This window comes from Vigna radiata, chromosome 10 (assembly GCF_000741045.1).
Source record: "Vigna radiata var. radiata cultivar VC1973A chromosome 10, Vradiata_ver6, whole genome shotgun sequence".
NCBI lineage: Eukaryota > Viridiplantae > Streptophyta > Magnoliopsida > Fabales > Fabaceae > Vigna > Vigna radiata.
Window position 1 is genome coordinate 16,848,489 of NC_028360.1, and position 11,452 is coordinate 16,859,940.

The following is an 11,452-nucleotide window of genomic DNA, read 5'->3' on the forward strand; positions in this document are numbered from 1 at the left end:
AGATACCAATTTGGTGACTTGGTCAGGAATTACGATTTAACTGAACAACCTATAACCCATAATTCATGAATCTTAATTCTAATGCTTTAAACTATATTTTCCAATGCACTAATTATCCAACTTAGCTCTAGAAGGCCTGAAAGTAAACATCAAACAACAACTTTGCTCATAAGACCCTTCCTCTAAGATTTCACATGTTAAAACCTCTATTTCTTCGCTAAAACGAATCCCTACATTGTCATATTGACAAACAAAAAACTCTACAATCTCATATACTAGATTCTATACAGTTCACATCATATTTCGTTGAACTTAAAAGCTACACAAGTCTTAAACGGTCTAAAAACCAACTCCAAACACAAGGCTTCTCTCCAAAACCACTCCTCAAGAAAACCACATATTAAAACTCCAACTTAGACTTAAGACTAGTTGTTTCGTATTGACTTTCAGCTTGTAATGACCTGTTCAGCTAATCCAAACTAATTCATCTCAACATTTTGCTTGAACTAATTTGACAAAACCTTTAATGTGATAAACTTAACTCAAACTTTAATTAACTTACATTAATTTGATTCATTCTTCAATTTGAGTCAATTTTGCTCAATCTTTGTAAATTGAATGAAAAAAGTGAAAATAATTGGAATTTCAAATTTCTTATGAGTGAAAATATTTAAAAAATTTATATTTTATTCATTTTAAATACCTTTCAATTTTTTTATATTTTATTTTTAAAATCATTTTATCCAAAAAAATATTTAAATATAAATAATTTTAAATTATTTAAATAAATAAATTACTCTTTTAAATTACTGAGATCCAAATAAATAATATCACTAATTTCATCGAATTGATCATTAAATTATCTTTTACTAAATCAGATTAAGTTGTTCCTTTTATAAAAACTTACATATTCCAATCGAAACTATACACGGTACGATAACTTTTTAAAATTTTGATTGATATATTATTTTTTTAATTACCGTTCATATTGATAGTTGAATTTATCGCTGTGTAAGTTAAATAAAAATATATATTTAGTAAAAATCAGTTGGTATGAAAATTCAATTTAAGTAGCCATGTTACCTTTTTCTGATAAATAACGGAAGGAAAGGTAGAAGAAGCCAAATATGAGAATAAAAACCACGATAAAAGTCTTCAATCTTGAATTTATCTAACATTATATTAGCTACCAAAAAAACCATTTATTTATCGGATGTAAATTTTATATCAAATGGTAACTAGGAAAATATGTTCTGTATTTTTTTGGAAACATGATATTTTAAATTGATACATGCACTTCACATATTTTGTATTATATCAACAAGAACAAATCATTTTTCAAAAGAAAAAATATATAGTATGAGGTAAAAATCAATTAATTAAATAAAAAACCTTTGAAATAGCGACCGCGTGTTTAAAATAATCTAAAATTGGATGTTAATTTAAGTCTATATATTAATCTCCAAATAAATAAATAAAAACTGGTCAAAGAGGCAGCTAAAATAAGCTTCTAAAAATTCGGTCATTAAATTCAACTCATCACTTCAGTGATGGGGTTTGGTTAGATGTGACTGCCTTTCTCTCCAATATCTCTCTCTCTATATATTTAGTAATTTTATTTTATTTTTTTAAAAATTGATATCCCCAAAGTACTTCCTGAAAATTCGCCGCCACCACATCATTCTATATTATGAGATAAGCAATGGTTAATTGGGTCATTAAAATTTTCGTTAACTGATTTCTTCATTTTCAATGCTAAAATTTTGGTAACAGTTGCTCATTCTTCATATAATGGGCATTACATAACTAAATGTAGTAAACGTAACAAGATACTTAAAAAAAAAAAAAATACTGTTGAAGTAAAAATAAGTAAGAACATTGTAGTTATCAAAACTACAAAATGCAAGCTTCCTTTGTCGCATTTTCGAACAATGGAAGTATATTCAAAAGTCAGTTGTTTTCTGTCTCACGTTAATGGTTTCTTCATCTATTTTACAGATATTATATTTTACTTCAAATATAATTACATAAAATTAATAAAATATTACTTGTAATTTTCAGTCTTAATGCAATAATATAAGTTCCATAGCTTTTCTTGGTTTTTAAAAAATAGTACTTGTATTCCAATTTTCTTCTTTAATGAATATTTTTGTCTTTGTAATACTAAAAAATACGTCTCTAAAAGTGAGTGAAAAGAGTAAATGTATCTTTTATAAAATCTCTGAAAAATCATTATCTAATTATAAAATAAAATTTTAGAACAATGAATTAGAGTATAAATTGAAGATTTTAGTGATTTTTTAGATTAGATAGATGTTGGTAGGAGAACTAAAAAGAGGAAAAAAGTTGCATCGGTGAAGGCTAGCATAGCAACGTAAAAACATAGACACCCAACACACAAACCAAACCTTTTTTTCTCGGTTACTCCGCCGCTTCCGTCTTTTTCTTCATCCCACTCTTTCTTCCTCTTCTTATTTATATTTTTCGTTTCACTCCAACGGCCCTGTCCTTGCTCACTTTTTTCTAACTTCGATCTCTTCGCTCTTTCATTCATTCATTCATTCCATATTTCCATGGCCACCCTTTTCCACCCTCCTCTCACCGCATTTCCCACCTCCAACAAACTCCACCTCCCATCACCCATCTCAGGTTTCTTCCAATCTCCCTCTTTTCTTTTTATAACTATTTTACTTTTCCTCACTGAAATGTGTTGTCTTTGGTATTTTTTTATGATACAGCGAGGAAAGGGCAAATCTTTGTTGTCAGATCTGATGCGGGGATGAACCATCTCCTCTCAAGAGGAGGTCACAAGTCTCGGACCCAGAAGCTGCTTACTAATGCAGTCGCGGTGAGTTGTTTTTGACAATCCCGTCATTTTTTATTAGTTTAATTGAGGATTATTGAGATGTAGCGTGCATAGTGTTTATTATAATGCTGCTAATTGGCTTCTGGGTTCTTTGCAGACTAAGGCAGATAGTTCTACATCATCAAAAACCGGGTAAGTTTCTTTCTGCTATCAGTTTCTGTCACTCTTACACGCTCTTTTTTATTTAATGTTTTAAAGTAGTAGTGTCTTACAACACCATTTGCAGTGTCTCATGTGATGAAACTAAGTTGATATGTTTATCCTTTTTGGCTGGTAAATTTACCTCTATTTAATTTAGCTCAGTTTCTCTGTTCTGATTATCTTCCTTCATTTACTTTTGCAAGTTATTTTGTTTGTTTGGCTATGTACACTGGTGATGTGCTTGACCTCCACCTCACCACTTAAGCTGCTTTAAGAATTACTATTTGACAATACTGAAAACTGTTAGGTTCCTAAAGTGCCACGTCTTCCTAGTAGCCTTTGAGGCGAGAGGTACTCTCGCGGCTTTCTCTTTCCAGCCAGAGTCTATAAGATGATAAGTTTTGATTTAGCTCGAAACAGGGAGACACCAAGAGGAGAAATTCCCCTTTTATGAACCAGATTACCCTTGTTATTAACGAAGGCTACTATTTTACTGAATGGCCTTCTGGATAAGAATCCAACAGTGTAAATTCTCCTTTTATAAACTAACATACCAGAATCAGATTACTCTTGTTATTAGTGGCTGCTATTTTACTGGGTGGCCTTCTAAGATTTGTGCATTTTTTTCTGACGTTCAAAATAAAGGAATCGAAAGCCTTCTCGGAATGGACAAGAAATTAATCCTTTCATTGTGCAAACTCACAAGGCCCTTGCCTAGGCACCAAAAGCTAAACTTGTTCATTGTCTGAATGACCAAGATGGGGAGCTTTAGGAAATGGACATCATTGGTTTTGCCTTAGCTATAACATTACCCTGGTGCTAATGCTATCATAATTAGGACAATCTAATTCATTTTGCATAAGACCCTCATGAATTTCTTAAATTAGTTGACTTAGTTGTCACTTTCAAAATGATTGTGTTTATTTAGCCCCCAGTAAAAAGGCAGAGCGCTGTTACATGTTTACTGATGATCTTTTAGGAATAGATAATAATTTTATGTGGCTGCTTTTAGGAACAAATAATTATTTTATTTTGGCTGTTCTTATTAGTGTCATGTTTTTTCAAATAGAACATATTTTCGTTGTACATGAAATGGGTTATAGGTGTGCATTGAGAATGCCAGTGTATTTGCATTCATCTATACTGTAGCACAACTACTAAGAACCTCCATGCAGTCCTTGATTTTATGGTAATTTTATTTGTTTATTAATTGATTTTGGAGCACTTAAAGGGTGGTCGTAGCTACTTCATTGTCCTGGGTGTTTGATTTTAATGCAAAAATAATCACTTGTGCATTTTTCTGACCTTTGTTTTAGTCCGATAAAATGCAGTCGTAAAACCAAAGTATAAGTTCGGAACTATGATAAAGGTTGGTTGGTAAGTAACATTTACGTGACACTTAATCTTGAATCTTGGTTAACAAAGGATTGGTTGAACTTTCTAAAAGCACGCTTTGGCATATGTTGTATGTTCTTATTTCCTGTGTTAGTTGTAGAAATAGGATGAGATGGTGCCAAATGATGATGAAATTGACCAGATATGCACTTGACTCTCAGGCATGAACTTCTCCTCTTTGAGGCCCTACGTGAAGGTTTGGAAGAAGAGATGGAGAGGGATCCTCGTGTATGCGTCATGGGTGAGGATGTCGGTCATTATGGTGGATCTTACAAAGTGACCAAGGGCCTAGCACCTAAGTTTGGGGACCTCAGGGTTTTGGACACCCCTATTGCTGAGAATGCCTTCACAGGCATGGGCATTGGAGCTGCCATGACTGGTCTGAGGCCAATTGTTGAGGGCATGAACATGGGTTTTCTACTTCTGGCATTCAACCAGATCTCCAACAACTGTGGCATGCTCCATTACACGTCTGGAGGTCAGTTTAAAATACCAATTGTTATCCGCGGACCCGGTGGAGTTGGGCGGCAACTAGGGGCCGAGCACTCACAGCGACTTGAGTCATATTTTCAGTCAATCCCTGGAATCCAGATGGTTGCCTGCTCAACTCCTTACAATGCCAAGGGGTTGATGAAAGCTGCTATCAGAAGCGAGAACCCTGTGATACTTTTTGAGCATGTGTTGCTTTATAACCTCAAGGAGAGAATTCCCGATGAGGAGTATGTATTATCACTTGAAGAAGCTGAGATGGTTAGGCCTGGGGAACATGTCACAATTTTAACCTATTCCAGAATGAGGTATCATGTCATGCAAGCTGCCAAGACATTGGTGAACAAAGGGTACGATCCTGAAGTAATTGACATAAGATCTTTGAAACCATTTGACCTTTACACAATTGGAAATTCAGTGAAGAAAACTCATCGCGTGTTAATTGTTGAAGAGTGTATGCGCACAGGTGGAATTGGTGCCAGTCTGACAGCTGCTATTACTGAAAATTTCAATGATTATTTGGATGCTCCTATTATATGTTTATCCTCTCAGGATGTGCCAACGCCATATGCAGGGACATTGGAGGAATGGACTGTGGTTCAACCTACTCAGATTGTCGCAGCAGTCGAGCAGCTCTGCCAGTAATTGATGAAAAAACAGTCCCAGATATTAAGGTTTTGGTAAAGCTATAGCTAGAACCTGCTTTACGAATTTCCCATTTCCTTTTTTATTTCTCTTCCAAGTGCCCCCATGACCTAAACCTTTTTTATTTAATTTTGGATAAGCTTTTGTATTTTTTTTCATAAAACATTTACAATTCTCATCCAATCTAGTTCATCTGCATCATTATAGTGGTTACGATCGTTAGGCCAAGAACTCTCGTATTTGTAGTATGTGTTGAACCGACCATAAATTCTTATTGTAGGCCTATTTTGTAAGAGTGACATTATTCATACAACATACTTTTGAAATTTTTCTCTCACTATCGACGTTCATCAAATTACCTATCTTATCACACACCTCTCTCTATTCTTTGTATAAATTGTTGTTAGAAGTCAGAGTACAACTATCACTTCTCATTTTGAAACCACTTTTATGGACGAATCGGTTTGTTTTTTTGGTTGTTGTGACGTTAATCGAAGCTTGTAAATGATTCGGTTTTGTAAGTTAAAAAAAATTTATCAAATTTTGAACTCAAATCATAACGAAAGATTAATCACTTTATCATTCATTTTTTTTTATTGGTGATGGTCTTTGACGAGTGATAATAGAGTTAATAATAACGACAATGATAACCATGGATGTGGTGATAATAGAAATGATAACAATGAAGATGAACGTGTAGATGATAGAGAACATAGTGGTAACAGTAGTATTTGCGGTATATGATGGAAATTCATGTAGTAACTGGTATATATTTTAATTGAAAAAAACAAAAACTATTGAAGTAGCAAGGATGTTGCGAGTTTGGGTGGAGCGACACCCATTGAAGTAGTGGGTGGTGTCGTGGTAGACAAATGTCATACGGGATTTGTTTGTACATCTTGTCTTTTATGAGTGCCCAATTAAGAGATTATCTAACCATATACTTCAACAATATTAAAAAAAATATGATAAAACGTGAAATATTTAATGTTGAAATGGTCACAAAATTCAACAACAAAACATGTATTAAAAGAAGTTATCTTTCTTGAGAGTAACCGCAAATCCCTAAAGTTGCTTGCTAAAAATAACATGTGTACAAGCTATTTTAATTTTAAAATTTCATATATTACAATTGAAATAAAAAAATAAAAATTGTATCAGGTGATTAATAAGGTAAAAAGTCAAAACAACCATACAGATTATCTCTCTTGAAAATGTGATTAGTTGAGAAATACCTGCCGATTGAACACAATTTAGTTCTTGTTTGGAAAATCTAGTAAGTTAAGAAATTAAAGAAAAGAGTGTAGTATTTAATTTTATCCAATTAAGATATTTTTTATTCCAATTTAAGATAACTCAATCAAATATTTTCAGGAACGAGAATAGTTTTTATAAGAAGTTTAATATTTCATATCCACTATAACTTTTTTATTAAAACATGGTAGTTATTAATTTCTTAAACAAGACTAGAAGAACAATGTTTTGGAAGCTTTATATTTTGTTTGATATATGGTGAGAAAGTAGGAGCATGGACATAAATAAGATGCATGATTAGCTTGAATGAACGCGTGAAGCAGTTCAAGTTTAGATGAGTGGAGATTAATCTTTGTCTGTCCTCACTGTTAGCTTTTCTCAATAGCGATGAATAGAATAAAAGGTTTGGTACACCGTGAAACAGTAGAGCGTGGTGACCACAGCCATTCCATGTTGTTGTTGTGCATTTTTTGTGTGGCGTGTGAAGCCAACAACCCCAAAAGCGCGTGGTTTTGTCTGCATGAATCTGCACTACTGGCTTCATGTTTGCCACACAATAATCAAATCTTTCTTTGATCACAACAATCATCAAGAACGGGTCATCCTCTTCTTCTCTTTATCCCTATATTCTTGCGCTAAAAAGCAAAGTCTGCCCCTCAATCTCATCTTCTCTTTCTCCCCCAACCTCTTTATTACTTCCTTGGTTTTCTCTTATAAGTTTTTGTTTTTTGTCCACTTCATTTTTTCACTGTTTGTTTGGCTCCAGTGTTTCTTACCACCTTCATAAATTGGGGGTTGTCTTTATCTAAATAAGATATTTTAGGGGTAATCGCTAGCTAGCTTTTCTTGTTCCGGTCTTCTGCTCTGGAATTTCGTATATTGTTGAGATTTTTATCTGCTGTCCCTGAGGTGTTGTTTCTGGTACAAATTTGTGGGCCTTGAATAGGGAAATCTGTGGCTGGTACAAATTAAGAATTTTGGGGTTACCTAAAGTTAAAATCTTGATGAATCTCACTTGGTAAAGGTGTTGGCTTTTGATGAAGAGGGCATGTCTCCATATTTGTGATATGTGAAATACTTTTATAAAGTTGGAGATTTTAAGGAGGAGAATTTTGTTTTAGTTGCATCTTACATCAGCTTTTAGATAATTGTGGAGGAGGAATTGGTGCTTCTTCTCTTTATTGTGGAGTTGATTTGGGGGATTCCTTTTATTTGTCCCAAAAATCTATGAGGGAATCACTTGAAGTAACTTTGGAATAGGTTCTTAACCTCCGGTTTGAAATTGGGTGTCACTATTTGGTTGGATATTGTTCCAACCCATTTGAGAATACAAAAGCACGAACTGGAAGTTTGCTAATCAGAGAGAAGGTAAAGTTGTAGTATTTAACAGGGGTTTTATAGCTGAATATTTGAGATTTAAAGATGCAGCGTGTTAGATTTTCTTCTCAACAGTCACCTGTACACAAACTAGGGGATCCTCAAATGACATTATCTCCTAAGTTTAGGTTAGCGGCGGTGCAATCTTCTTTGGCAAATCCATCACCAGAGTTAGAGCATTCTCTAAGAGAGGAACCCTTAATTCCCAGCCTTCCTGATGATGTTGCTCTGAATTGTCTTCTCCGGATTCCAGTTCAGAGTCACTCAGCTTGTAGAGCTGTCTGCAAGAGGTGGCATATGCTACTTGGTAACAAAGAGAGGTTTTTCACCAACAGGAAGCAGTTTGGTCTGAAAGACCCTTGGCTTTTTGTATTTGCCTACCACAAGTGCACTGGGAAGATCCAATGGCAGGTCCTTGACCTCACACACTTTTCTTGGCACACTATCCCTGCAATGCCTTGTAGAGACAGGGTTTGCCCTCATGGTTTTAGGTGTGTTTCGATCCCCAATGATGGCACGCTGTATGTTTGTGGTGGCATGGTCTCTGATGTGGATTGCCCTCTTGACCTGGTGTTGAAATATGAGATGCATAAGAATAGGTGGACTGTGAAGAATAGGATGATCACTGCTAGGTCCTTTTTTGCTAGTGGAGTCATCGATGGGATGATTTACGTAGCTGGGGGAAATAGTACTGATCTTTATGAGCTAGATTCTGCTGAGGTGTTGGATCCTCTCAATGGGAGTTGGCGCCCTATTGCCAACATGGGAACAAATATGGCATCTTATGATGCTGCTGTTCTCAATGGGAAACTTCTTGTCACCGAAGGGTGGTTGTGGCCTTTTTATGTCTCTCCAAGAGGCCAGGTCTATGATCCTAGAACCAATAACTGGGAAAATATGGCTGTTGGACTCAGAGAAGGCTGGACTGGCTCCAGTGTTGTTGTTTACGGTCATTTGTTTGTTGTTTCCGAGCTTGAAAGAATGAAGCTAAAGGTGTATGAACCCGAAACTGATTCCTGGGAAGCCATAGAAGGGCCTCCTCTGCCTGAGCAAATATGCAAGCCTTTTGCTGTGAGTGCTTGTGATTGTCATATTTATGTTGTGGGTCGAAATCTTCTGGTTGCTGTTGGCCATATCTCTAGACTGAAACCAAAAGAAAGTTGTAAGGAAAAGTGGAACTTCGGTGTTCGATGGAATGTAATTGATGCGCCAGAATGTTTGTCTGATCTGACTCCTTCAAGCTCTCAGGTGCTGTTTGCTTAGTTTTTCATTTTCCTGTAATATTATGCTACGAATGTTGTATGAATAAAATGTTAGTACTATAATTATTGTAAGGTCTAAAAGTTGTAATAGCTGTGAAAAAGGAACAGTTTGATCAGTTTTTGAATTGTATCAGTGGTAGTATTTTCTTATGGTTTGGCTTGGGCAGTGTTAATTGTACATCAATATTTACATTGATATTTCTCCTTAGTGGATATCTCAATGAATTACATTCTCAGAATCAGAAGTTCTAGTTTTATTTGTCTCCAAAACCGTATCAGATGCAATTTGTGAAAGGATAGAAGCAGAATAATACTTGTTTGTATAAAGCCTTTTTATTTCTCAATGCTTCAGTTGCTCTACCAAGCCATAAAAAATCAAAGTGGTGGATCCTGAGGCTCTGTAATATAATATGGTATTAGAATCAATTTGGATAAACTTCATTATAAACGTATATAGGAGAAGAAAATAAGTTAAAATAAAATTAGCTTATAAGCTAAATTTAAAACTTTTAAAGAGCTACATCTGTCAATCCAGTTCTTTAATATTGTTCAGTTAACTTAACATAGTTCAAAACTTACAGTTTACGTGATGTCACTTTCAAATGAATTTTGGTATTAGTTCCAACGTTACCTTTCCTGATTCTACCCCTTATGAAGATTATAGTTGTTTGTTTTCGTTTCGATCATCTGTTCCAAAAGACAAAGTCTATCTTTATCAGCTCGTTTCTCTTGATGGTAGTCGCTGTCAAATGATGGAAAACATGGGGTGGCGTTTGTTCGATGTATAAGAGAAAGTTGATCCAATCCACATGGTGTGCAAGTGGAAGAAGGAGTGATACACCTGTAATGGTCAAGGCAAGTTGACTAGTGTGTGAACATTTAAATTCATTTTAATTAGGTGGGCAAATTCTTAATACTATGCAATGAACGTTAAGGACATGTGAAACGTGAAGAAGATTGCTTGTTTTGAGGGATTTTTTTGCATAGATAGAGACTAAACAGCTTTTTTAACCTTTGTTGAATAATTAAATTTAAATCAAAGGCTACGGAATTAGTAGTTTTTTCTATTATCCTGTAATTATAATATATTCCACGTGCTGAGTATTTATTGGTCCAAGACTTTTGGAGAAATTTTCTTTGGGATTGTTGAAGAATGAACGTGTACCATAGCCACAAAGTCTGTGCAATTGGGTCAATGCGTAATGAATTTAAACCTAAAAGGGTAAATTTAGAATTTTAAAATTTTGGGGGTATTGGTTGAAATTATTGGGGTGCAGGAATAAACAATGAAGACAAGGAACATACTGGGCCAAAGTAGTGCCAAAGTAGTGGCCCAATAAGAACCCGCAGAGCAGTTGGTAGTTGATTCTCATTTGGGACGTTGATGATGATCGTTAATCTCTGTAAAAACAAGAATTTTGAGAAGAGTGAAAGGGAATGGGTGCGATAACGAGCGCGGTGATAGCAGTGGTGGGAGTGATTTTGGGTTGGATCACAATAGAGATAGCGTGTAAACCTTGTCTTGAAAAGGGTCGCGAAGCCATCGATCGAAGTCTCAATCCAGATTTCGATCCCGACGACGATGAAGCCACCGCCATTCGCGCCCCACTCAATCCCCCCGCCGCCACTTCCTCCGCCTCCGTCAAAGCCGTTTGAAGGTTGATGACGCTTCTCGTGTTTTCGCCTGGTATTCCATATCTGTACCCAAAGTGTTTTTTTCATCTTTTTTGAGAGCAGTAAATGAAAAGACTGATTTTTTATTTTTATTTTTATCTGGGTGGATCTGTGTTGTTTGTCTGAGAATGAAATGGCGAGTTTGGTATATTAACTCTGTTTTATGTTGCTGAATAATAGACTGGATGTTGTAATTTAGCTCAATCATGGTGGCTGGGAATGTATTTGATCGTGTAAATTGCATACGTTTTTTTAAAAGGGATTAGAATTGATTAATTGGTGAGAATTGAAATTAAATGGTTGGGTTATAAAATTATTTAATTTAATGGTCATATAATCTCAGAAGCAT

General features: G+C 35.1%; 3 protein-coding genes across 3 annotated transcripts; all 3 read left to right on the top strand.

Annotated features, from left to right (window-relative positions):
- Positions 1 to 2,345: 2,345 nt before the first annotated feature.
- LOC106775994 (pyruvate dehydrogenase E1 component subunit beta-3, chloroplastic) lies at positions 2,346 to 5,873 on the top strand. Its single transcript, XM_014663275.2, has 4 exons — positions 2,346 to 2,649; positions 2,739 to 2,848; positions 2,964 to 2,998; positions 4,564 to 5,873. The coding sequence occupies exons 1-4, from the start codon at positions 2,574 to 2,576 to the stop codon at positions 5,534 to 5,536; spliced, it is 1,194 nt and encodes a 397-aa protein (XP_014518761.1). The 5' UTR covers positions 2,346 to 2,573; the 3' UTR covers positions 5,537 to 5,873.
- A 1,198-nt stretch (positions 5,874 to 7,071) lies between these two features.
- Positions 7,072 to 9,686, top strand: LOC106776155 (F-box/kelch-repeat protein At1g30090). Its single transcript, XM_014663506.2, has one exon. It carries the CDS (start codon positions 8,213 to 8,215, stop codon positions 9,428 to 9,430), a length of 1,218 nt encoding a protein of 405 aa, XP_014518992.1. The 5' UTR covers positions 7,072 to 8,212; the 3' UTR covers positions 9,431 to 9,686.
- Positions 9,687 to 10,774: 1,088 nt separating this feature from the next.
- On the top strand, positions 10,775 to 11,307 carry LOC106775545 (outer envelope membrane protein 7). The gene has a single exon (XM_014662686.2). It carries the CDS (start codon positions 10,867 to 10,869, stop codon positions 11,083 to 11,085), a length of 219 nt encoding a protein of 72 aa, XP_014518172.1. The 5' UTR covers positions 10,775 to 10,866; the 3' UTR covers positions 11,086 to 11,307.
- Positions 11,308 to 11,452: the final 145 nt, after the last annotated feature.